This window comes from Rhipicephalus sanguineus, chromosome 5 (genome assembly GCF_013339695.2).
Source record: "Rhipicephalus sanguineus isolate Rsan-2018 chromosome 5, BIME_Rsan_1.4, whole genome shotgun sequence".
Classification (NCBI taxonomy): Eukaryota; Metazoa; Arthropoda; class Arachnida; order Ixodida; family Ixodidae; genus Rhipicephalus; species Rhipicephalus sanguineus.
This window is the reverse complement of record NC_051180.1, coordinates 64379500-64405945: the sequence shown is the minus strand read 5'-3', so window position 1 is coordinate 64405945 and position 26446 is coordinate 64379500. Positions and strand designations below refer to the sequence as shown.

The window sequence follows — 26446 nt, the reverse complement described above, 5'->3', positions numbered from 1 at the left end:
CATTTCCCCTCAATGTTGTTTCGCACAAAATTGATGTGAAGCACCTACTGCACAAATTGAACGGTGCGTTCGGGTGTTCAGTAACAGTTGTTTCATGTTCGTGGTCGTATGAACATGTCGCCAGCTCGTGTCACAAGAAAATCAACAGCAGCCTGAGCTGGACAAAAGCCTTATCAGCACAAAAAATTGAAAATTAGAGAAACAGTCGTAAATGAGACGCATGTTAGGAGCCTACAGTCAAATGAAATAATTTCTTGCAGAAATGAGATTTACAAGCCGGGTGTCTATACTGTCGCATGCTGTGCATAGTCGTATCGGTTGTTACAAGTCAGTTGGCTTGAACTCCGCAAGGTCGAGTTCAGCAAAGTGAAATTAGTTATAGACAGCCTATATTAGCGCCATCAAAATGCATATTTCTGAGCTTATAATAGCCAAAATTAAAAGGGAAGCAACTCTGCTAGTGGTGCAGTAAATGACGCGAGCTGTATGCAAAACAGAACAACCGCAGCGGGTTCTTTGAACAAAGAATCCCACAGCGAAAAGACGAAAGACGCATATAAAAACCATTGTGACAGAGATGCAGAGAGAAGTCTTCGTAATGGTCTTTGCGACAGAGAAAAACTGAGTTGAGATAAGACTGCGTAGTGGAAGTTTCTGTTACCAACACATTGAGTAGACAGAGACTGATCAATAAGACCACGAAACAAAAAACGCTTGAAAAGCAGTACATCAAAAAGCACATAAACAGGTAAACACAAAAAAATTGCAGAATATTAACCGGCCATCATTCCTTCTTAGACATCAAAGATGTCCCCGAAAACACGTTAGCGTTCTGATTATTTGTATCTTGTTGACTTTAATGAACTAAAGTCGATCGTAACACAACAGAAGATGCAAGCTCGGATATACGGCCACCCGGGCCTTTTGCGGTTCTGTTCCCTTATTCTTTTGCGACGTGGACTCCGGGACCCGTTACGCCTGGGTGATAATGCGCTGATAAATATAAATGTGCGTGTGCTGCTACGAGAGAGATTAATGACAGCAAAGAGCCTAACGACCCTGAACAAGCTGGAAAGCATTAACCGTCTCTCCTTACTTCGGGTGTTTTGACGTAAGAGTTGTTCTGTTACTTTGCTGCATTGTTGCCACGCTGTCGCTACGACGCCTGTAACATGGCAGCTTTCGCGAGCAGAAAACAGAGGCGGGAGGCGTCAAGCGAACGTGTGAGAACAACACACGCCTTGTTTTGTTTGCTTCGTTCTATATTACTAGTATATTGTACGCATGACTTCTCGCGTGCTAAAATAATGGTTATCTACCATAGTTAAACAGTGTGGCTAACATACATAACAGCTGTTATTTCTTTTGAAGCGTTGCCGTTGGTAGTGTAGACCATCGGCTGCTATTGCAACTGCTCCTTGTACATATTACGTTGTCACCACTTTTTTTTAGAAGCTCCTCGCGGAATATCGTTCTCAAGCTTCAACAGCATGCATGGTTCATTCGGCGTTTGAACTTTCTTGGTGACAATAAAGGTTGTTATATACCTAGTGTACAATGAAAGTTGCATAAACAGAGGTGTGGGGCCGCAGACAGGCTAGCCAACATTTCGAAACGTGGACCTATTTTTGTGGAAAGGCTGGTGTCATTCTTGGCGGGTTAGCTTTTTAGGTTTAGTGGTTGACGTCACGTGGTGTCGCTACCGGTACCTATCATCCACAAAAGAAGAAACTGACGCCAATGCGCCTTTTGACTAAGATAGGGCCGCCTATAGAAACTTCATCCAGCCTGTATAAGACATCTTACCTGCGTTTATGCAAGTTTTATTGTAGACATTGTGTTCCCATCTGTCAGTTGCCATCTTTACATTGGTTATATACCTGATGCCACGCGGACAAGTAATCGTCTCTGGTCATTGCTCAGATGTCTGCTAAGGTATGTTCATTACCGCGGGTTTCTTTGGCCGCGTAAAAAAAGCAAACAATTAGATTGAAAGCACAGAGCTATATACATTAGGCTAAACTATATTAAACAAAGAAACCAAAAAAGGCTAACACATGCATTACGCAACAACGTGTAGTAGACAACGGATGTGTCTGCTACACGCTGAAAATCCTACATTCACGTTCGTACTGATTCATATATCCTCAAAAGGGTGTGGCTCCAGCCAAACCTTGACAGCGTAATCTAAGCGTACAGTAAGATTGCTGAAAGAAAACCTACACACCAAACAAATGCGCTACAGAGAACACTGTTGTAATATATCTCGTGTAACTTCAGTTAACGATTGAAGAATTCCTTTGTCCTTTTGTGTTTCGAGCATAATTACTTCGACGACCGCCCACGAAGCCAGTCACCTCAATGAGGAGAAAAATAAAACGAAAAGAAAATACTGCAGCGAAATCAACCAATTAAACAGGCCACTTTGTTAACGGCCGGAGCGGTGCGGTGCGAACAAAGAGGCGCTCATCGGTCCCAGAAGCTCCAGTGGCTGAAGCAATCACCACGGTTCCTTCGCGGCAGCGCCGCAGATACTGCTGTTCCTAACGGCTCCTTCGAACTATTAAGACCCCGCTGATCCTTTGTGACCGGGCGGTCGGCGCCGAATAGCTCCACGGACTACTCTGTTGGCGGCGCCATCCGCTTCGCCACACGCCGTCGTTTTCGCCTCATCGCTCGGATCTAGGGGGAGACCGAGAAAAAAAGAAGGGGTTGCCAAAGGGGATCAGAAAGCGCGTTTCTAGGGAATCGTACGTCCTCTGGCAACCTAGATGAGAATGTCTAGCTGGCCCACTGAGCGGCGCAGTTTCCGAGCTCACGGTTACTGTCTTATCCGATTGATTCACAAGATAAAGCGAGTAATTTGGAAGGTCATTATCATCGCAAGAACTTAGTGAGCACGAACTAATTTGGACTCGCTTCAATTGTGTTCCTTAATGAGGAGTTGTGTAAATGCCCTTTCCTTCATTGCCGTTTTTTTTTCTCTGTTCTAATCCTCTTCTGAACGAAAGATGGTTGATCCCTCCGTCATAGGAATCGGAATAACACGAAAGTAAAGCGTGCCCTTACAGAAGTAACTGAATGTTTACTGTACATTGATATAAGAGAGTTTGTACAATGTATATTGATGTCTGGCAGCTATAGCACCGTTTAGATGAATCCCCTTTGATGATTGGTGGGACATCTCCATGCCGACGACTAACGTCCATGTTAAATTATTAAGCAAACCGTTGTGGTAGCTGTAGTAGTTAACGGTGAAAGCGTAATCAGAGAACAAGGTGTAATAGCCAGAAGAGCGTTGCTGATTGGACGCAGAATTTCGTCGCCATCCCGCCGCATGTTAAAATGTGTTTGAACACGACGGCCAGACTAGACGGAAACGCAAAGCGCGTCGCGCCGCCCCCGTTGCCTGGCCGCAATTTTTCTCGGAGCGAGCGCGTGAGCGGGGAACGCGCTGTTACAGCCAGGTAAGGCAGGCGCGCGTCGCAGAGCTATTTTCGGTTTGGATTAGCGTGATGCTATGAGCGACGCTGACGCCTTTACGACGCTTGGACTAATATCGCCGCCTCGCGGTGTGTTAAGGCATTGACAAAATTGAACTTGTATTGAAAACGCGCTGAATGGGACGGACGTGTAACACGTTGCAGGTGCGCGGAGTAATGCGCGTCACAGTAATGCGCGTCACAGGTGCGCGTCACAGTAATGACGAATTACTTCACCGCTCCCAGAGGGCAACACCACCCCGTCGACCGGGAGAGTGGTAGATATAAAAGGCGCGTTGGTAAAGCCTCTAGAGGCTGTGACCGTGGCGCAGTGGATAGCGTGCCCGGCATCTGTTGTTGCGGACCGAGCGGTCGTGAGTTCGATGCCCGTTGACGGAACAATTTTTCTTTGCCATCTGATCGCGTAAATTTTTCGACGTCATTTCCGTGACGGAAATACGTCACTGATGTCTTGGTGGACCCCGGCATAAAACACTTTCGTGTTAATGCTCTCATTCCTGCCGGCACTCTATGAATCGTTCTCACTCGACTCCCCCTCATCCAGCTGCAGCCAGTGTTTCTCTCCTAAGGACTTTCGTTGGGCTCGCCTTTTGACGCGACTCTACCCTCGCCAAGCTACCGTTAGCTCCCATTATCCGGTTCTCTTGCCGTTTAAGTTTTCGAATTTTTGTTTATTTGTTTTTTGCCTACTTCGGAACTCCCATGTGACGTGGCCGAAATTCCGTGGACGTGCTTCGAGGGTCGAAGTATTGCCCCACCCCTGCCATCTTCGAGTTTGCTTCGACTGCCGTGCGCGGTCCCCGTCGATTTCCAATAGTGGAGCGGGCGGACGTCGTCGTTGAACTTGCCGCCGCTGTTCACCGGTTTCCCCCTCCCACCTAACTTTTTCTTGCTTTCTCTTTTTTTTATCTGTCTCTTTCCCGTTCTTCAGATTTGCTCGTTTTGAAAAATCTAGCCACCGTTCGCGCGATCGAAGTATCAAAGTTCAACGCCCACCCTACACTCAAGGCTAATGCGGAGGATACTTGACGTCACCGTTTGGGTCCCGTCGATATCCATGAGAGCAAGCGGAAACGGGCCGTCGAAAATAAAGTGGCAAGACAGTAACAAGTTCCCTAAATATCTTCTCAGTCTTCATTTTTCTTTTCACTCTTGTAGAAGGCCTGAAAAAAGTCGATGTGCCAAAGTATACTTGGATTTAACTGAAGGATAGTATCGTGTTGAGTCCATATCCACTTATACTCATATGCGCGTATATTCCCTCAACATATTTAAAAAAAAAACAGCGCATAAACCGACACGGACACAGAAATTGGAAGGAACACACCATAGCGCTTCTTCCACTACTTGTGGCCGTATTGGCTTTTGCGTTGTTCGTTAAAATATGTTTCGAGAAATTTCCCCCACAGCCTGAACTTTCAATTCTTCGGCGTACATACCTATAACTCCATCAAAAACGAAACAGAAAATGTCGTTCTTCTGTAGCGATTGCTGTAGTTCTAAATTCTGCGCTAAATGCCGCTCCACTATACTGCAAAACTTGATGAAGTGCTTTGCACGGACAGCCTGCGCTTGCCGTTCATAAAGTTGCCACTGTTCCGTTTACCAAACCGTCGATATCGTCATTGTTTGACGCAACCAGGTAAGGTTTCCCCGGCACGAGAAGAATCTTGTTATCGAGATGCTTAAAGTCGGTATGCGACATGCGCGCTACCTTCTGCTGCGCTTTATCGACTTCCTGCTTGTTACGGCAAATTGAGATACGTGTCTTTTGCAGCGAGTTCCTCCAGGTTGTTTTCCCTGTAGAGTTGTAGCGACGAATGCGCTGGAGAACGCCGCAGGAAGGAGCAATCGGGCTTTTGGCGAGGCGGTGGCGTCACCTCTTGCGCGGCACGGAAATCAGGCACATGTTTTCGAAGCGTTTTTAGCGATTTTTTAAAAATTATTGCAATTAGATCTGGGATATTTAGGTCATTTATATTCGTTTAGCAATCGTTAGTTTCTTTTAACCCAGTTTTGAGCATTTATAGCCTTGGTTAAGGCCTGTATTGACCAGTTGATTGTGAACATGATGACGCCACATGAGATCTGTGGAGGGACGACAGGTGGGGCTCCTGAAGTACTGCGCACTTAAAAAAATGCAGAGCTTGTAACTCTTAACAGAAACTGAGATGAGCACCATTACATAATTTTGGACGTCATAACAACGCACATGAGCGCATACAGATGGCCTAGCCCTTTGTAACAATGGCAAAGCAGATATTAGAGTGCTACTTATTCGAAGTACCGAAAGTACTATACTTGCGCGTTCCATAATTCGGTATAAAGTCTAACTGAAAACGCACTTGCACATTCCACTTTTGGAAAATAAAAAGAAACTTGCAGAAGTGTCTAAGACTTGAGAGTCAATAATTCTGCACCACCAAAGAGCCAGAATCTTTCTAGGCCGCTCTCAGTGTATTAATCGAATAAATACATGTTTAACGTGATGGTGGACCTTTGTACATGTATCCGATGAGCCGTAATGCGCACGTTAACCGCGTATAAAAATCGTCTCAAGCATTACATAAAGCATTTTTAACACTAGCACGCACAAATGGAACGACGTAATGCGTTTGTACATTGTAAAACGGATAATAATCTTGCCATGGAAGAGCAGTTCGGTCAGCATAATATGGAGCACATACGCAGTGAGAATTTGAACAGAATACCCATTTACACAAAATACGAATATTCATTAAAAAACCTCACAACAAAAGAAAGCCTCTCCAATTTGGCAACAATTGGCACACGTGTAGAATGGAATTCATTATGTATTCTCACCTTTACAAGACGCTGTTGTCACGGTTTGGCGTTTAGAGCATATCATGACAAAGGCAGGTAGAATGAGCTATGAGTCTCTTAAAACCACTTCCTTTTGCTCCTGGCATGTTTATCGACATCGCGTGCCGTCAGCCCTGGATACCTACCGGAGAAGGCTGTTTACTGAGGACGACACGACTCTGCACTCTCGTGCTGTGACAACAAACTGGACGATGTGGCATGCACTTCCCGTCGCCGGTATGATGTGGCGGATCTGAATGGCTATGTTTACCTGTTTTAGAGTTCGTCAGTTGCTAGTTGTGGCGATCGCAGAGCTGTTAAGGTGTACACATTTTTATATGTGCACATGGTCTACTTCAATTCGCCTCGTCAGCGCTTTCTTGATGCAGACCTCGCGCGTGAATGAGCTCTGGGCAAAGTACACCGCATTCAATAGAACTTGACAACGTTGTGGGTACTTCCTACAAGAAAGAATGGCCGCCAAACTTTCCTATTTCGAGTGTGTATTATTGACGGAGTTTGTGTTTATACACACACACTGTATCAAACGCACACCATGCCTACACCGTTAAACGCATACTCTCAGTATAAGTAAATAAATAAATAAGTATACACGTATGTATGTATGTATGTATGTATGTATGTATGTATGTATGTATGTATGTATGTATGTATGTATGTATGTATGTATGTATGTATGTATGTATGTATGTATGTATGTATGTATGTACGTACGTACGTACGTACGTATGTATGTATGTATGTATGTATGTATGTATGTATGTATGTATGTATGTATGTATGTACTTGCAATGGTATAACGTGATTGAGTAAGCACAGCGTTAGCTCTTCTTATAGGCTATCCCAGTTTCGCGCCAACCTTTATTCAGCATCGGTTTAACAGAGGGACAGCACTTCTGATGGCGGCACACGACAACAGAGTGCCGTCGTTCCCGACCAGCGATACGTTGATGGTCCGCACGCACGGTGGTTTCACTCTAAGCATGGTTGAGAGCGCTGCAATACTGTAGCGCGTGAGCGCAGTCACGTTGTTCTATTTCATATTCCGCGAGCTTTCGCTAACGCCGGAGAGAATGACCACACAGACGTTGCCACACTAAATTGGATAGGTAGTCTTAGGATGCCGTTTTGAAAGTAATGAAACTCACCGAGCCCTGATGGTTGATATGAAAAATTTTGCATACTGGGTCTTTGAGAATTAACTAAATAAGCATAATATGAAAAAAGTCTGGCAAATTCCACGCATTGTGGGAATCGATTTAATGAGAAGCAGCCAGCGAGTGGTTGCCTATGCTGCCTTAGATTATTTATTTATTTATTTATTTATTTATTTATTTATTTATTTATTTATTTATTTATTTATTTATTTATTTATTTACTCACTTTTGCTTTGAGCATAGCGTTGCGAGTTGGATCGATGTCTTAGTGTAAATTCAGTAGAGTGCAGATTGTTGTCTTACAGGCACGTTGACTACACTGGTGCAGCCGAAATGGTAGCTTATGGTCTGACGTAACGTTACCACTCATATTAGACCAAACAAGCCAGTTACGTCGAAATTAATTGCATGTTATGTTGTCATGGTGCGCATGTCATAACTAGCGATCGTTAACATATTCCTCAGGGGTTGAGCAATTCTCGACTTCAGCTTGCTGCCTCATAGGAGTACATGTGTATTTATTACATTTCATGAAAGCTGATAGTCAACATTGGAACCACAATTGTCTTTGCCGGGACATCATGCCTGTATAAGGTCTTTTGATGCGCAGTTTCAAGCTCTTGCGCGGCTCTGCGGTAAGAAATACTTCACCGCCACACAAAACGTTTGGGTTCGATAGCGGCTCGAATCATGATTCTTGTTATATGCGTGTATCGGAATTTTTCGCTCACCGACAACGCCGCCGACGCTGGTACCGGATTTTATTTGACACGGGCTCCTTACCGATATCGCATTACGATTTGCAATGCCTATTCTCGCCGTTCCTCGGTTGACATCAACTTTGAATCAATCACCTGTGGCGCATGCGCACATTCCACGGGCTGTGGTTTGCAGGTATGCGCCCCACGTGACTCTGAGAAAGGGTTTCAGGATGTACGCGACAGGCTTGCCATTTTATTCATGTCATGACATTTTAGTAAGGTTCGTCATACACTGATACCCTCCTATGGCAATTTTGATATATACCAAGCAAAGCAGGCGACCATGATAGCACCTGGACGTAAGCGGCTAGATAGATAGATCGGTAGATTGAAACGGACAAAGTGCCTTTGTTCTCTAAGGCATGCTTCGCATTTAATACTAATACGAACGCCAGATAACGGCGGAACGTACGTCCTTGGTTTCATTCACTTGCGGTTAACCACTTCTTTTTACATCATTGGTTCTTGTTACGTTGAACACTCTGTATATACTCAAAAAGTATTTCGTAATGTTTCGTTCAGGTGTACTGTCTTTAAGAACACCAGCACAGGTTGGGTGTTGCGTATAGCGCAGGCGCTACTGTGCCACGGGCCGAGAAGGGGTCGCCGCTCCAACCTCGAGCGGCGTTGCAAATGCAGCGCTGTTCTTAAAAGCCGTCACTCTGAGTAGTAATCTCAATTTAGAAGGCGAACCACTAATGACTGTGACACAGCATCGGTTTCTCGGAGTAATACTTCATAGGCAGCTATCATGGGCACCTCACATAAAAAAACTCGAAAACGAGGTGAATATGCTAGTGAATATACTCCGCAGAATTGCTGGGACATCATGGGGCGGATCTGTATCATCCATGCTCGCTGTTCACAATGCGTTAATACGACAAAAAGTTGCATATTCTGCAGCAGTCTTACACGGCCTTTCCCGCACTTCAGAGGAGCGACTTCAAAGACTATTAGCTAGGGGACTGCGCGTCTGCCTAGGTGTTCCACGAGCGACTTCCAGCAGCCTTGTCATAGCTGAGACTCGACATGCACCCTTTCCAGTCATGAGAACAATCGAAACATGCCGCCATTTTTTTCGCTTACAGACGCAACACAAGGACCGCCCATTGGCACTGGAGATTTTACGAAGGGATAAAAGCAATGCTCATGCAGAAATACAGGCCAACATCTCCTTATATATCATATCAATAAAAAAAAGGGGGGAACAATCACACAAGACGTGTTGCACATTGGATGTTGAGCACATCGCACAGACTGTCTAAGCTAATACTGGAGGTATCTTGTAGCTTTGATATGCTGCGAGGATTAAGCAGTCAAGCTGAAGCACGCATCAGACACGACGTTGGCTCCCCGAAACGTGTGCAATACAGCCGCAAACGAAGCAGAATCAAGCTCTTTCAAAGAGGTTCTGCTTAGTTTAGTTCTTCTTTTTGCTTCGCTTTGTTTTTGTTTGAATGGTCACTCCTGTCGTTCCCACCACTGATCCTGAGTGTTTTCCTTTCCCGAAAAACCTTTGCTCTTGTTTACCCGGGCAGCGTGCCGAAAAGCTTTTCCAAACTTTGTTGACCCAATATTTTTAAGGACATTTTCATTTTTTTCACTTCATTCCATTTCTTCACCACGTTTTCCCGTTTCGCTCTTTTTAATATTTAAGCCACAGCAGTCTTGTTCAAAGGAAGGAGCTCTTTCAATTCTGTACAAACAGGACATCCACGTTCCGGTTTTCCTTTTGTCCGCCATCGGGCGGCGTTGTTTCATTGGATTTCAAATGTGCGGCCAGATTTTTCAATTTATCGAAGCCCACATTGTTCTCCGATCGGCATTCTATTTTCGTTCGTTGTATTGTCCGCAGCTCCGAAATCCTTATACAAACACGACGAGTAGCGTCTCGCAGGTTATTGTGTTTATTCTGGACACATAGGTTGTACATCTTCTTCTTTTTTCTGTCCACACACCCGATCCCCTTTCCTGATCTCTAGAAAGCATTGCGCCGCTACTCATGCTGCTTTTATGTTACTCTTGCTGTCGCTAAGCATATATGTTGCAAGAAAATGCGGTGTCTGTGTGTTTTGTAACATGGGGTACATGTTAACTTCACAGCACCGCTGTTCAGTATCAGCGTCAAGGCAGCACACTAAATGCGGCAGTTTTTGGTGGTACACCTTCCAAGGAGGATGTGAATCTAGCAGCCCTCTATCATATCCGGAGCCATAATTGCTCCCCCACCCCCCCCCCCCCCCCCCAAAAAAAAAGAAGCGTGAGGTGAAGGAGTCAGTAGAATTTCAGGGCATATCTCATGTTCAACCCCCCTAACGACAATGATGGAATACAGAGAAGAGAAGAAATAGTAGAGAAGGAAAGGCAGGGAGGTTAACCAGTATAGGACAACCGGTTTGCTACCCTACACATGGGGACAGGGTGGGGGAGATTTAAAGATGGAGGAAAGAGAGAGAGATGGAATACAGAAAATAAACTATCAGCAATGAGGCCACCACTGTCTATGTCCACAATGGCTAATGGCGAATTCCACTGGTCGAGCCGGAGCAAGTTTTTATGCTCCGCGTTCGAGAATCTGCGTTCCACTGGTCGATTCGGAGCAAGTTCGCGCTTTCCACTGGCAGATGCGAAGCAACCCACTCCGCGATGGAGCATTCCGAGTTGCTCCGTCTTGCAGAGGTGGATTTCGCCGAAACTCCGGCAACGCGGTGACGTCATTTCCGGTACAGTCGGGCAACTCGGTTGTCTTCAGCGTGTTTAAGGCGTGGTCTGATACCCTGTGCACTTCTTTACATTTCTAAATTGGCGTTGTTTGACTCTGCTGGGCGAGCTTCTGGTTTGCTTCTTGCTCAGAGCGATAGCGAGAGCACGAGTTCTGACAGTAGTAGCAGCAGCGATGACGACGAACCGTACGTGCTCTACGAAATGGTGTTTAAAGAAATGTTCCCTGACCCACTGTGCGCACGCCCGAAGATCATCGGTTACATCGAAGAAGAGATTTACATGTGCTTGTCCATATTTGTCAGCGCAAAACAAGAAAATGGCACGCCTGCTTTACGCCACTGCGGGGTCGAAATGCGCGCTTTGCAGCCGCCACCCACGGAAACACACAGAGCGGAAGCAAAAATAGTTCCCGGAGCCAATTTACGTGACGTATGCATAAACAACTTCCGGAGCGACCTCATGCGGAGCATTCACGTGTTCCTCTGGCAGCCTTGGTACAATCCGAGTGCTCGCGGCAGGATTTCGGCGGTCGCTCCGGATCTCCCAGTGGAATTCGCCATAAGTTGTTGTGCCGTGCCGAGTAACGACAAAAAGCTGTGGTCAATACCAAGCTTCGCCCCCTAACCTGTTTTTACGGTTTCATCTCATCAATATTTTTGTTTTCCCATTAACTACTCTCCATACCGAACTACTCTGCCGGATCTCGACTCTCTCATGAAGAAGCATACCTGCGAATACTTCTTTGATAGACTTAGTTCGAGTCTCCGACTTACCCTCGTGACTTGGATACGTAGTGACCGCTGCTACGTTTACTCGCTGAACCCTTATTCACAACAGTTGGTCTTCCCATTAACTGAAGAGCTTGTAAATGATAACAAACACTGATTTAAATTACCTCGAGCTGCTTAGCAATGGCATTACGAAAATGTGTTCCTAGATTAATGTACAGCGACGTGTCTGCTTAAGGACAGAAAGGTGAACTTACAGCATTGCATCTCGTATTTAAAGGGGTCATGAACCACTTTTCCAAGTAATGATCTAATGACCTCAGTATCGGAGTGTACTGCCTCCCGAATCGATTGCCGCAAAAATGTCTCGAATCTGTCAAGAATCAGCGGAGTTACGGGGGTTTGGCGCACGCTCCCAGCGCTTTCTCTCTTTTCTCGTGCCGACGAGCGCACTGGAAGCTAGACAGGGAGGGATGGCATGGGGGAAAGAAGTTACGGTAGCGCGCGTTATGAAACGCGATCGCTCTCCCGTTGTGATTCGCTTGCGCGAGTGCGGCTACCGTGTACTGAGGAGTGCGGCGCCGGCAAGTGGCGGCACCCCGCGGCAAGAAGCGCATCTGATCCGAACGCCGCTCTCGATTTACGTCGGCTATCGGCCAATAAGCATGCTATGTCTCTTGCGACGTAAACGGACAGATCCGCGACGTAAACGGACAGACGCCCCGCCCACCGACGAGAGTGAGAATCGGCCTCTGTTTGAAAAGAGGGTGCCTGGGGAAACGGCAACTTCGCGCTCCGCTTGTGGCCATTACGCTGCGCGCACGACTGTAATATTTGGCAGAGCAGTTCATAGCCGTGTCAGCTTTCCGCAGGATGTGTTTTTTCAACAAGCCCAAGGGGTGCTTCATGACCCCTTTAAGAGATAAAAATGTGGTAGAAGTTGTGTATTAGCGAAACACCACGATTTCATATGTAGGCTACACGTGTAAAATGTTTTTATTGAATGACTAGAAATTTTTACAGCGGTAAAGTAAAGTACCTCTTGCGTTTGTTAATCAATCACTGTATTTTCGCAATAAAAGCAACTATGTATCTTGCAGAAAAGTGATTCAGAACATTCGCCCTTCCTCGGGACTGGAGTAAGTCTTCTTATACCTGATATCTGACATACATAAAGTACAAATATTTGAATAGTTCGAATGGCGCATTCTCGAGCTCAAAAGAAATAAACTTGGCTGGTTGTTTGGTTTATGTGTTTTAACGCCCGAAATCTACTCAGGCTATAATACGCCGCAGTGGAGAGCTTCCGATAATTTCGACCATCTGGGGTTCTTCAAAGTGCACTGGCATCGTGCTGTACTCGGCCACAAGAATTTCGCATCCATCGAAATGCGACCTCCGCGGCCGAGACCAAACCCGCGTTTTTCGGGTCAGCAGCCGACCATGGGCTAACGCGGCGGCAGAAATCAGCTAGGGAAGGCAAGTGAATTCGTACGAGAAATTTCTTACATTCGCCTCTCCCCGTATTTGCCCCATTTAAAATGCTTTTCGTAGCCATTTCCTTCGTCGTCCGTTGCACTGTGAGTAACGCATACGTAATATAGACCAAGAAATGACATGTTCTTTTCAGCTTGCTCAATCCATTGTTTCGTTTCCAGCAAAGCTTTCAAATCAGAAAGTCTCGGCGGCGTCTCATATAAAATCACGAACCTTTGTTCACTAAGACGCGAAACATAGTCATTACAGATATTTCAAGGCAAGGCCTCAAGTTATTGACATTTCGTGTATAGCATATGATGCAAGGATATTTCTTTGTTGACCTATATAATGGCGGCAAAGCGCCGACCAGCGCTGTTTTTTTAGAACACAACGAGAGAACGAAAAAGAAAACACAAAAAGAAAAGAAACATAAAAGAAAACGCGCAGAATGCGATGAAAGGACCGTTTTCGTAAGAGCACAGCAGCGTAATAACTGCGCACAAGAGGGCGTTCAGTATTGGAGAAACGAAGCAACCAGCGGGCGGTCTGCGTGGTGAAAAGGGAGGCCCGGAAATTCGATCGAGGTTCTCTTCCACGCCGTGCAAGTAGACTTCATAGGAGGCCACCGATGCTCCATCTAGTGCTTGCTCTCTGAATTCTTCTCTTATGCGGGCTCGGAGAGCAAACAATATCCAGCAGTGCCATGCCAGTTCATCTGAGTTTGTTGTGCAATGTACACAACTAATTTTTCTTTCGTTGAGTACTTCCATTCATGGCAATTCGTTTGATGTTCAACGATCGACTCTGCAGGCTCGTTGCTCGCTTTATGACTTTGCTGCAATGCAGCAAAACAGCGGGACCCACAGAATGCCTTTCTGATTACTGTAATTTATCTCTGCACAGAACTGATTGAAGAAAAAATGGTTCTCGGACTACTTGTGGATTCAGTACGGATTTGTTGCCGAGTAGATTGAGTAAACGTGCACCATGTCACATAATAGTAAAAGTATTAGGCTATAAAAATGTTTATCTGCTTCTTTTTGAAATATAACCACCAAAGATGTCCTCAGATGGCAATATTTCTAAATCTAGCCGTGCCGCTGATATGTTTAAGGTAATTCTGCGCCAACTAAAATAAATGCATTAATGCACTTAATATAGGCGCGAACCCTGACGCGTATTACGACGCTGTGAGGCTATAAATCTAGAATAAATCGCTACTGTAGCGGCTAAGCGTTATCAAATCCTTGCGTAACTTATGGCGCGATGAAGAACAGTCATTAGCGGCGCTTGCGCAAAGTGTAGCTGATAATACAACATCATTAGGTTAGAGATAAGGCAGACGGAAAGCCAGACCGCGTCACTGTGCCCGCCACCGCAATAACGAAATAGTCGAGCTGCATTATGGAAGATTGGGCGTCTAAATACGCTACGCGTAATTGAATTTTCACTATGAGATAAAGGTCAGAATTTTTAGAAATGCGCACAGTGTGCCTCTTTAAAGTAACGCGGCAAGAACATTAGCGACAACAAGAACTCAAAGCGACAGCACGTTAAAAGTTTGCGAGCGGCCGGGGTTGCCGGCAATAATCTAAGCGTCGATAATTCGTTTCCTTCATTTTGGCGACGGCTGTAATAGAATGCACGACGCGGCGTAGAAAAAAAAAATGACTGCGAAAGCTATACGAGCGCGGCTTTCATTCATTGATTTTCGCTCATGCAGTGGGGAAATTTCCTATCGTGCTTATTTGATGCTTTCTCGGCTTTCGTTCACCACGTGTAGAGCAGCTCACGAGTGCACAGCGCTTCCAGCTCGACGTCTATGTCAATTAGAAATCGAACTAATCAAAGTCTATGCACAGCGAGAAAACGTTTTGCAAAGCGTATATCAATATGCTTTACGTATATCAATACATTTTCTCCATCCTCACACATTGGAGTGTTTAGTTGTTGTTTTTTTTTTGTCTATGTGGAAAGAAGAGACACGATGTCTTGTTTTATAATGATATGCTTTTGTACTTCAAATATCGTTATTACTTTCTCTTGCTCCAATACATGCGCGCTGCATTTGCTGCTTTTTCCATGACATTCCGAGCGATCGGTCTTTCTATAGTCTGAGTATATAAAACAACATAAAAGCGCAGTGGCTTTTTTTTTTGTAATCACTGAAGTGGTTCTTTTTTCCTGCTTCTGGCGGAACCAGCTTCCATCGCTCATTTGTTGCCCACTTGACGTGATTAGTTTCGGCGCAGAAACGACGAGCTATCTTAATTAAGCCCAATGCATGACTGTATCGAGTGTGTCTAATTGATCTGCGCGCGAAAGGGAAGCGTATGCCGCCCTTTCTATTTTACTAATGGCACATCACTGTTTCAACAACGTTTTCCGCCCGGATAGCTCCCTAGCATTTGGGTCACGTACGTTTCCGCGCATCTTGGCTTTTATTTTTTAGTCATCTTCGTGTATTTCTTTCGGAGGAAATCGAATACTTTCAGTTTTCGTTTCGCTTCTGTCCGTTTATTTTCGTTATGCTGACACAATTGTAAGAGCCCGGCATTAAAAAAAAACGAACAAAGAAAAGACCGCAGGTCACTTTGTCTCGCAAAATGAAAGTTTGTTCTGCGCTTTCAGTGCTTTTTTCATGAAGAACAATGCCATCAGACGTGCACGTGAGCTTGACACGCAGATATAATAACACTGCGTGATTATACTCACGCCCACAAAAAAACGTTAACTAGTCAGAGAGAAACGGATGATATTTCTCGTGCTAATACAACGTTCATAATGACAGTGCCATAGGAAACATTAAGAAAAGGGGAAGGTACAATCTTGGCCATTGTTCTAATTTGTCGCTGCAATATATTTTTTTGTCAATTTACAGGCACTGCTTTTAGTGGCAATATTGACCGCAGCACGCATTTGTCGATATCACATAAGTATAAATAAACCGCGCACTGCACTAATGGCCCAAGCAAATTGAGGTGGAAATGCATTAAAGGAGCATACGCTAAATGCAAAAGTGACTTTATGTACATTTCTGTGCCTTACATCAATGTTTCCTTTCTGTACCATTCATCAAAATTCTGCGTCACCTATTTGCCGTGTGCTACGCAGCTTGGATGGACATTCGTCTTCGTAGACTGGAATGGCTGATAATCTTTTTCAACGTTCGTGTGGTGGATCCAACATAAGCCGCTATAAAACGCGTCAAGGAGAACATTGCACTTATTCGTGTTTTTTATTCCTTTGTTATTCAATATGGTGAAGATTTGCCGAACGATGTGGAACGTCATTAGAGAGATACATGCATGCTGCAAAATGGTTTTCACGAAAACTTTATTAGACGTAACTTCAATGCAGCATTTCTTCTGATTTCTTTCTCTACAATGGGCCATAGTTTCATAATGTACTGTGTGAAAATGTAACGCTGAATAGTACGCCTAATTCAAACGGTATATGTAATCGAACTGTATCTTCTTGTGTCCCTGTCACGGTCCTCTCTTCTCTTTCGTGGAAGACTATCTTCGTCACACTCTAGTTGTTACACTATTGACGTGAGTTGTACTACTGTGTCGTTCATTAGGCCTTCCTATTTCCTTACCTTAACCAAAACAAGCAAGAACTATGACACATCATTACATTAGGAAAGGGCATTGTGCCGAAACAGAAGTTTCCTTGTGACGGAAAAAAAACAAACTCTTATTCAGTTAATATTTTAGTTGCGGGAATGTATTCTCTGGAAAATAATTATTATCGGGGGATTCGGAAGAAATAATTACTGATCACTTCTTTGCCGGCTGGAACGCTGTCAGTAATCATATCCGTGCATTCCTGCACCTTCATTGTGGGTTCCAGTCACACCGGGCAAGTTCATGAAGGGAGTGCGGAACTCAGGTAACATGCCCAATTCTTTTTACGTATAGTTTAGAAGAACTTTCAAAAACTTGGTACCCATAAATGATTTTCCTTCATGATCTTAGGTGTCACCATTTCAGCTCATGGTTACGAATATAACACAAGTTATTGTGTCAGATTGTACAATAAAGCTTTGGAAGAAAAACAGTGCAGTACAAGACAGGGACCAAGAAGGGCAACAGACACACAGCGCCGACTAGCAGCAGACTTATTCATACGAAGGGCAGGATTAACTATATACATATGCCACTGACATGTGCGACATACGTATATAGGTATATATGCATGTAGTTCATTCTGCCTGTCCCATGAATAAAGTGTTGCAGGCCAGCGCTGTGTGCGCGTGTGTGTGTGTGTGTGCGTGCGTGTGTGTGTGTGCGCGCGCGCGCGCGCGCGTGTGTGTGTGTGTGTGTGTGTGTGTGTGTGTGTGTGTTGCCTTTTTCTGTCGCCGTCATTTATTGCGCTCTGTTCATTCCAATGCTTTTCGAATACGCCCAAGCTTCTACACCAGGACCAAGACGCTCTTTAACCAGTGTGTAGCTCAACGTAGTTCCAGAAAGCCCATTCGTGATTGCCTGCGTTTTTTGTTTGCAGCAATCCGGACGGCGAGTGGCGTGCAAATCGTGCGGTTATCAGTGCCCACGTGGGTGGAGAATGGCACCGAGGACTCAGTGCTTTTGGACTGCGAGTACGCGTACACGGAGCGAGACGACTCGCAGCTGGTGGTCAAGTGGTTCCTGAACGACGATCCGAAGCCCATCTACCAGTGGATACCCGAGCTGGAGACGCGCCACGTCTCGCAGAGGCTCAAGGGACGCCTCAACACAGACTTCACGGTCACCGCCAACCATTTCACAAAATTCCGCGCCCTCAACCTTTTGCGCCCGACCACCGAGCTGAGCGGCCGGTACTCGTGTCACGTCACCTCCCACAGTAGCCAGGACCAAAAGTCGCAACTCATGACCGTCTATGGTGAGTTGCGCGGCGCGTTGTTCATAAGCTGAACTGCTTATGACTTGCAGCTGACGCCAGCGTAGTTTAGGATGTTCTTTGTATAATCATGAATTATACTCAAGGATTCGACTAAACATTGTACGGCGAGGAGCGGACATTGCAGAAAAACAATACACTCGCCACAATCAGGACGGATGAAAAAAACGTTACTGATTGTTCGGCAGATTGATGACCTGGGCTCAGGTCTCCCATGTCAGGACGTCAAGAGCATCAAAAAACTATATAATACGACGTTTCGAATGACGTTACAACGTTTTCTTGTTCACAATAAAGGGAAAATACAAAAAGGCATCACTTAAGTATTGATTAGATTGCTGAAGAATCTTGCGTACTGTTCTGGCATGTTGCCATGTGTCCGGCTTAGTGTGTGATAAGTAGATTGAATGTACAGTGACTCCAATAGTAGGCGAGAAGATAATGACTCTTCCGTGGTAGCGATTTGTACTGACGTGCATTAGAATGTATGGCCCGTGTCGACGGCGTGTTAGGCCAATACATCGGAGACTACATGTCCCTTTAATTCCCGGATATGCCAATGTATGAAGCTTCACAGTCTCCGCATTCTATCTCGTAAACAAGACCCGGGAAATGTTTGCGATCTGAAACGTTCTCTGCGCGGTCGTTCTCGAGTTCCTTCACCCGATTTTAACGGTTGAGCTGTTTAAGCTATTTGTTCCGCCGTTTCGCGTGACCAGAAAACTAAGCTGCGCCCAGCACGTGCAACGCAATAACTCAGCCGGCGCGCGCTCTCTTCCTCCTGGTCTTCATCTTAGGATTGACTATAAATAAGGGCAGTTTGCTCGTGGCGACGTACACTCTAGAAATGAGGAAAGTTGTGCATTTTTCTCTATCGCATAGTCATTCGGCGGATAAGAAGGCATATGGCCAGCACACCTATTGAGGTTGGCACGATGGATGTGCCACGTAGGCGTTTCTTCAATGTGTCTGCCTTCTGAGGAAAACGAAAAAAAGCACAGAACTGATAAAAGGAAGGGAAAGGAGAGATAGAAATAGAGCGAAAGAGAAAGAAACTGTCAGGATCAGTGTGAGAGGTCTTTACTAATCAGGATCCTACTAAGTAGAATACAACTAATGAAGACCTTGCTAGTTAGGACCGTGCTAAATAAGATCTTGCTAATAATGTAGGCTGGCCACAAGCTCCGCTGTTAGCCCAGTCTTGCTCCACTTGTGAAAGCTGCCCACAATTTTTTTCACCTTCTCTAACAGCACGTCCAAAGCACTTCGTGTTCAACTACTCACGAGCCGCCGAGGAGTCGGCGACGACGTTTGTGTGCGAGGCCACGGGCGCATTTCCTCTGCCCACGCTGTCGCTGTACCAGCTGGACGAGGGATCGTCCTCGTCGCCGCCACGGCGCCACGCCCTCGCACCAACGCAGCGGGTGACGCCCAGGCAGGACGGATCCTACGTCACTCGCGTCTCCAGCCAGGTGCCCGACGAGCAATTCTCGCGTTCGGGCCGACACTTGTTCGTGTGCCTGCTCTCCATACCGGGCACGGACTTCAAGAAGCAGCGCCTCATCGAGTTCTACCCAGGTGAGCCCGCCACCATAGCCTGGTAAACTCGTGAGTCGACTCACTAATGTCGAGACCGAACCATGAGTCTTAGAGTGAGTTGACCGGAAGATCAGTGAGCCCAACTGGATAGAATTACTTCTAGTCCGAGTGAGCCCTGTTGAGTACGAGACCGAATAAACTTAGACAAGAGAAACTTTGACGAGTTTAGGTCTGAGTAAGATATATTAAATAAACTGTTTGAAATATTGAGGCCCATATACTTTAATATTTCCTCATCAAAACGTACTAAAAGTAAGTTTTATCAGCCCAATTTTTACACAGACTGCGACCTGTAGAAACGGATCTCAGTCGTTCTTTTGAGACGCCTTCTTTGTTCACGCAGCCTGAGTCCGGCAGCAAACCTAAAATGCTGTGTGTGCCAACTAGAACATGCCATTGCACGGAGAGCATTTTGCCTTTTATTTGGCACTTGAACGCCGCGATGAACACAAAGCGCGCTTTCATCACCGTGCTTTCGCAAAAGATGAGCATGAAAATGCTTCTCACAGAGGCACCCACGATGCTTCATTAACACCACCCATCCCGGGAAATGTGCCGCTGCTGCTCTTTCCACCGTGTACGGGAACGCTAGTGTGAAACAACACCTGCACCTCAACGGTGTACGCGCAAGACTCCACGCCATGTCCCTGTTCCTTTCCTTCCTAAGGGTTTCTCCCTCGGTTGCTGGAGACAAGGGGTGGTCGAAAAGAATGGAGGCTATGCGGTCGGTCGCCACAAAGGGGGTTGAGCTAAGCGCGTGGGTGCACTAGGGTGTAGGGACCGTTTCCGATATAACTCCTTTCAGCCACCTCGATTAATTACGAAGCCTGACGACAAGCCCCGCTGGAAGCGCCTTATCGTCCACCGACACGTTCGAGGAAACCCATGGTGACGATAGTGGAGGTGAAGGGGGGGGGTGGCGACATGGCAACCGAGCTGCGCAAGCGCAGCATTTCGGTGTACACGTACGCACTCACACAGAGACGCCTTGAGACGTAAACTTATGCGCAGCCTCGTTCACCGTGTACACCGACTCGGCGGAGGCCGTGCGCTCCCTTCGTCCCCTCCGCACTAACGGCTTTCAGGAGGAACGTGGGAGTGGCTGCGGCAAACACGATTAACAGGGAGATTCATGCGCCCTGTCGCGCGCGCTGCAGTCTAAGTCTGCAAATTCCTCGCGGAGCACGAGGGAAGGGCGGCACGCAGAACAGGCAGAGGAGGGGAGCCCTGAAGTGTTTGCAGAACATGGCGCTGCCCACAAGGAAAAAAAAAGAAGAAAACTTTGGAAAGGTCTAGAAATATAAGCTAGCGTGCAAGAAATTAGAACGAAGGGGTTGAAATGAAGTAGAAGCGCTGCGCTTCTTCCTTAATTTCAGGGGCGTGTTCAGCGCCTTTCTCGCTTGGGCGGCCCCGAAAAAGACCATTACTGACGCACCAAGGGAATGGGTTGAGGAGAGAGGGAGAGAGTTAGAGTGAGATGAAGACGGCAGAACATTTGGTTCCAGCGTGTCCGTCCCACGGACGAGCCCGGCCGGACAATGTGATTCGCGATTTACGTCCTCGCAGCGGCGACGTGCTGTTCTCAGCGCTACTAATTGCCGAGAGATTCGGCAATTGGGTGCTCAGGGAGCCATGCGCGGCAATGGGCCTGCCTCGCAAATGGTGGGCTCTTTCCTCCACACCCTTTTCTTTCCCTTCCCCACTCTGAACTGAAGCCACAATCCTTCCGCTGGCCAGGCGAGGAACGCACGAGAGAGAACAAGAATTAAGCAGGCACGCAAGAAATAATAAAAGAGCCATGCAGGAGACAAATGAGCCGGAATGCTCTGCCACGCGCCACTGTTGTGGACCTTAATCGGCGTTGTTACGGTCGCTGGTGCTCTGGCATGCCTCGCTAATGGTGCGCGGCGCATCGTCTTGCTAGAATGAAAAACCGCTCGTGGTTGAGAAGTGGGAACTTCTACATTGTATCGACCGTTAGGATCCCTTGTACTAATGATGCAATGGCGCAGCTCATTTCTTGTTTCTTTCGAAGAGCGGTAGCCGCTTTAAGTTATTTGCTTGCTACTCATATAGCAGAAAACGGCTTCACAAACTTGCATGATTGCTCACTTCAAATTGAATTTTTCTCTTTCGCAATAAGCTGTTGGCGTGTACATGGGCAGGCTGTAATGATTGCCAAGAACATATGATAACAAAAGCAGTGTATATGAGATTGCGGTGTCTCTGATGAGCTTTCTTCATTAATGATTAAACCATACCAAGCGGTAAGTTTTCGTAGTACACTCAAGTGTACTACGAAATATTAATAACAAGACAAGAGTAATTACTATGTGCTTTCCACCGTTACACCCCTTTTTAAATGGTAAGATTGGTACACGTGAAGCGTTTTATTGCGATGATGTCATGTGATGACGTCGTCATATGACATAATGATGACGCCAGAAATTTCCATGATTAATGGCTTGATGATTACATCTCAACACGGCGTCATTATGACGTTTACATTGTTTATATTATATTGTTTGCGACTTTTTGCCACTATTCATGTTGACATCGACTAAGCCGACTTGTTTTTATTCATGAGGAATATAAGGCTTTCTCCTTAACATATACGCCATTGATATGACATCCTGCTAGCTAAAGAGGATGGCAGTGTCATCGGTATGAAGCATTTGCTTAACAGACACACAAAAAAAGCTCTGAAAATATTCACATTCTCGGTAAAGATGCAGCGTAATTTTTTATCGAAATATTTTAGAGCTTTTAATGAAATGCTGGGTCTTCAATCTTTAAAAGAGGAAACCAGTGATTTGGACACACTTGGAAATTCCCGCGCACACGTTCCACAGGCTGAGAATGTGCAATGGAAAGTGAACGCGACTCTATGTTGTATCAATTTTGTAGCCGTCTTCCGACATATTTACCGCACTTCAGAAGAAAAAAAAAACTTATGGACCGAGACATAGCGTGCGCAGTGAAGTTGGTTGAACTGCCGTTCGCATTAAACGGGAACCAAGCGACGCTTAGCGGTGCACGGATCACCGAGGCCGAAGGAACTCACGAGGCAGCATTCTGGCGGAATAGCTTTTCAGTACATTACGGGTAATGACGGTGGCGAAGAGCGTGCGAGACGCAAGCGCTTGCCCCTGGGCCTTACGGCAAACGATCGTCGACGTCGAGCCGCTCTCGTTTCCGTGGGCGCGCCATGGTTCGGACCCAGTACTTTTAGGGCCTCACCGTAGAAGGCCGTAATTTCTGCTCATGAATTATGGATGAAGGGCCGCTGGCGCCAAACAAAAGACAGACGCCGGAATGGAGGTCGCCGGTGTCAATGAAAGGAACAGATGGATATATTTCATTATTGCAACTTTTCCAACTACTGCAAAACACTCGACGGTGCCATTTTCTTCGAGGATATTTGTTGTTGTTTATTGTTTCTCTATAGTGATTTGTGATGTTATAATGAGTGCGACGGCCAGAATGCACCTTTGATGCGGGGATTTTATTATTTTTGAGCCGAATCGAAGAACTCTTGCTTTTGGTTTCTTAATTTCTGTATTTTTTCAATTTTTATCCTGACAACAAAGTGGAAATGCGTAGCCGTTGCCAAGAAATGGCCCCCGACAACAACTGCCTCGTTTATTTATTATTTAAACAAAATAACTGTTGCTTAAATATTCGTTATATTTTTTCCAGCTACGTTAGCTGCGTCCATGTGCACGAGAAGATTATAAACTTTTGTAGAAATGTGAGCCAAGCATTCGTTTGCGCTTGAAGTATCAAAAATTATTTCTTGTTATTTGCTGCACTGATGCAAACCACTGCTTTGTTTTTGAGCTACAAAAAAATGGTTAGTGCTTCTATATTCTTTCATTTCTTCTTTTCTTTACTCCTCGGTCTACTCTGTTTCCCGTGTGGCACTGTCTGAAAAAAAAAATTGTTTGCATTACTAGGAGGTAAAGAAACCTTGTTACACGTACGTTTATTCCGTTTCAAAAAGCGTTGATTCTTGAACTCCTAGCAAAACTGTGTACGTTATAAGCCGAGGTAATTCACGAGCGTTATTTTCGTATGTGCTGCTTTTCATACGACGGCTGCTTGCTTGGTGCGCTGCATTCGCTAAGAAACATCAGGACTTTATTTGTCACATGAATGCGTTCGCTGCCGGTACAGTTCGCGCATTTTCATACGATCTCTCCTGGTGAACATATCATTGCACAAAAGAGTGCACAAAATTATGTTAACAATATAGAGCTTCACTTTGCGTCACTAGGGACCGCCGAAACAGACTCGTAAAGTGTGATAACGCATTACCAGGTGCTTAAATATATTTATAACATAACAATCCCCTTTGCTCCGCTTCTTCGTGAAATACTAATGACTCTATTTTTGTAGCATTTAGAAATGAACATTTCTAGAAGCAAGGCCCTATTTTGCTTTTTTAAATGCAGCACCATAAAGAAACTGCTTTAAAGCCACGCTACTTGCGTTCAGACAACCTTATATAACTCATACGATAAACTGACGATTCTTGAGCGACGTCTGTTGAAACGTACCAGTTTATACGTATGAAGCGCATAGTTTGTGTAATAATAATAATAATAATTAAAAACTTCCTTTGACTCCTGGAAGCAATGTCTCATGGGTATTACGTTTCACCTCTCGCAGAATACTACATGGACAGCGCCACCTGCCGAGGGATGAGTTGGCCTGTCGCCCTCGCTATGTTTTCAATTATCTGGGCCTTACGATAATGTCCACCAGGGTCCAGCCACGAGGTGAGCAGGCTGTTGCCAGTCACCGTACGGTGAATTAAAAGCACTGATATCCGATAAACAATGAACAAGCGTCCACAAGATGACAAAAAATTGAATGTTAAGATTAACTAAATTCAGTTTTGTTTTGGAACGCTTCCTTTTCGATCACAGTGTTTTATTTATTTTTATTTTTTCTTAGCATTTTTCTGAAGTTCGTTTGTTTATATCAATCGTTAGTTCGTGCTAGACTATTTATTTCTAAATATATTAATTCATCAAGCTCATTTTTTGTCCTAAACAACACATTTTCTACTTCATGGCCGATCCCCTGGTGTGGGTTGCGCGAAGTATCTGAGGAAAATCCGACCAACCAACTTGTATTCCACAAACCCCAAGCATTTAACAAAGTCGTGGTCTATCGTTTGTACCCTGTACAAAAACAAGTCTATCTTTATCCTGTTCACAAGACAAAACAAAATAGAGATTAGGGAAAGACTCTCATTCAGTGGAGAGGAGCTTGTATTATCTTAATGCGGCCCGCCACAATCATTCTTGCGCACCAAGTTTATTGCGTTTATTCTTCGAATGTGTTTTGTTTCAACGCCGAAACAGTGTTCAATTGGTGTAGTATGTGACTTCTTTTTTTTTAATTTATGATTTGCAGCTTCCGGTGATCTACTATTGAGACCAAGTCATCTGCGTTCGGGAAAAGTTATGTGCCCAGATCAAATGAAGAGAATCGTTGTACATTCCTATCGCACCAAACCGAACGGTAGCAAGAGGGCGACAGAGAAGAACCGAAATGGCGTTGGAGGCACCGCTACCTGCGCGGTTGACTGCTGACAGAGACGACAGCCAATAATGCTGCATGAGGCGAGGAACGGAGGAGAGAGACGGTTTTCAAATGAAGAAAGAGAGAACAACGCACTCCCTGTTATTTGTGTTCACCTTCTCGCCCCCTTCTTCTACGAAATGTTTTCGCAGAATGTAAGCTCAGAGTATAACAATGTGGCTCTGTAAATAATATAGCGCCTTGTTGAAATGATAAAAAAAATGGTAAGTTATGCGCAGGTGAAAATAAAAATATCCTATTTATTAATGAGTTGTTTCTTTTCTTTCCCACTGTTTGTTTGTCGAACGGTGACGGGGATGCTTCCCAGAAATCAAAAGACGGTTTTCGTAATTCTTTAACAGAGCAACACATCCGCTGAAAGAAGAAAACAGCGCAGGAGAACATTTTTTGTATAGAGAAAGGAATATATTTATCATGTCCTAATTATAGCCGTCGTTTTGTAATACTACAAGGAAGATTGTACGTACAACTGTGAACAATTCAGTATATCATCTTTTATACCCCTTACCCTTTCTCCCAGCAGAGGGTAGCCAGCCGGTCTAAGAACTGGCTAACCTCCCTGTCTTTACGCTTGTTTCTTCCTACCTTCCTTCAGGCTGAGAATAAAGGCAAGTCTAACGAAAGATGAAGACTAAATCGAGCCCACTCTCCTCCACCCGCCTCACTTCATTTTTGTTAGAAACAACCTACGCCAGCAAAGGTTGTTGGTTCGGTATCAGCCTGCGGGGAGTTGTGTTCCCGCCCAATTTTATTAGTTTTTTTTCATGCCATAATTAAAACGGTTCAATTAAAAAACAACAAATCAAGCCCCCTATGTTCTCCTTGGATTCATTATCTATTGATTTCATAAACATAAACGAGTTAAATGCGAAAGCCATTAAAATGACTAAAAACGGCCTTCAGGTTATAACTTGAATCACAGACTGCTTTCTGCTATTGGCATGATAGACATAAATGTCTCTTTTTTTCGCAGCAAAGGAAGAACAAATGTGCGAAATAAAGTTGTGTTTGCCTTATTGCTGGAATAACGATGAATGACATTGAAGAGGAATGCGAAGTATGGCCGTACGTCCACAATGATTGGTCATTCAACGCATTCGCACGTACCCAATATGTTTTGGAAAGTTGAATGA

At 45.2% G+C, this 26446-nt stretch overlaps 1 protein-coding gene across 1 annotated transcript in view; it reads left to right on the top strand.

Moving 5' to 3' along the window:
- The window catches only part of LOC119393710 (uncharacterized), a 31258-nt gene extending 5754 nt beyond the window's left edge, over window positions 1-25504 (top strand). The window contains exons 2-5 of the mRNA XM_037660831.2: window positions 17706-18083; window positions 19353-19679; window positions 24372-24481; window positions 25125-25504. Coding sequence (XP_037516759.1) covers window positions 17706-18083; window positions 19353-19679; window positions 24372-24457 — 791 coding nt within the window. The 3' untranslated portion in view covers window positions 24458-24481; window positions 25125-25504. The remainder of the gene's footprint in view (window positions 1-17705; window positions 18084-19352; window positions 19680-24371; window positions 24482-25124) is intronic.
- Window positions 25505-26446: the final 942 nt, after the last annotated feature.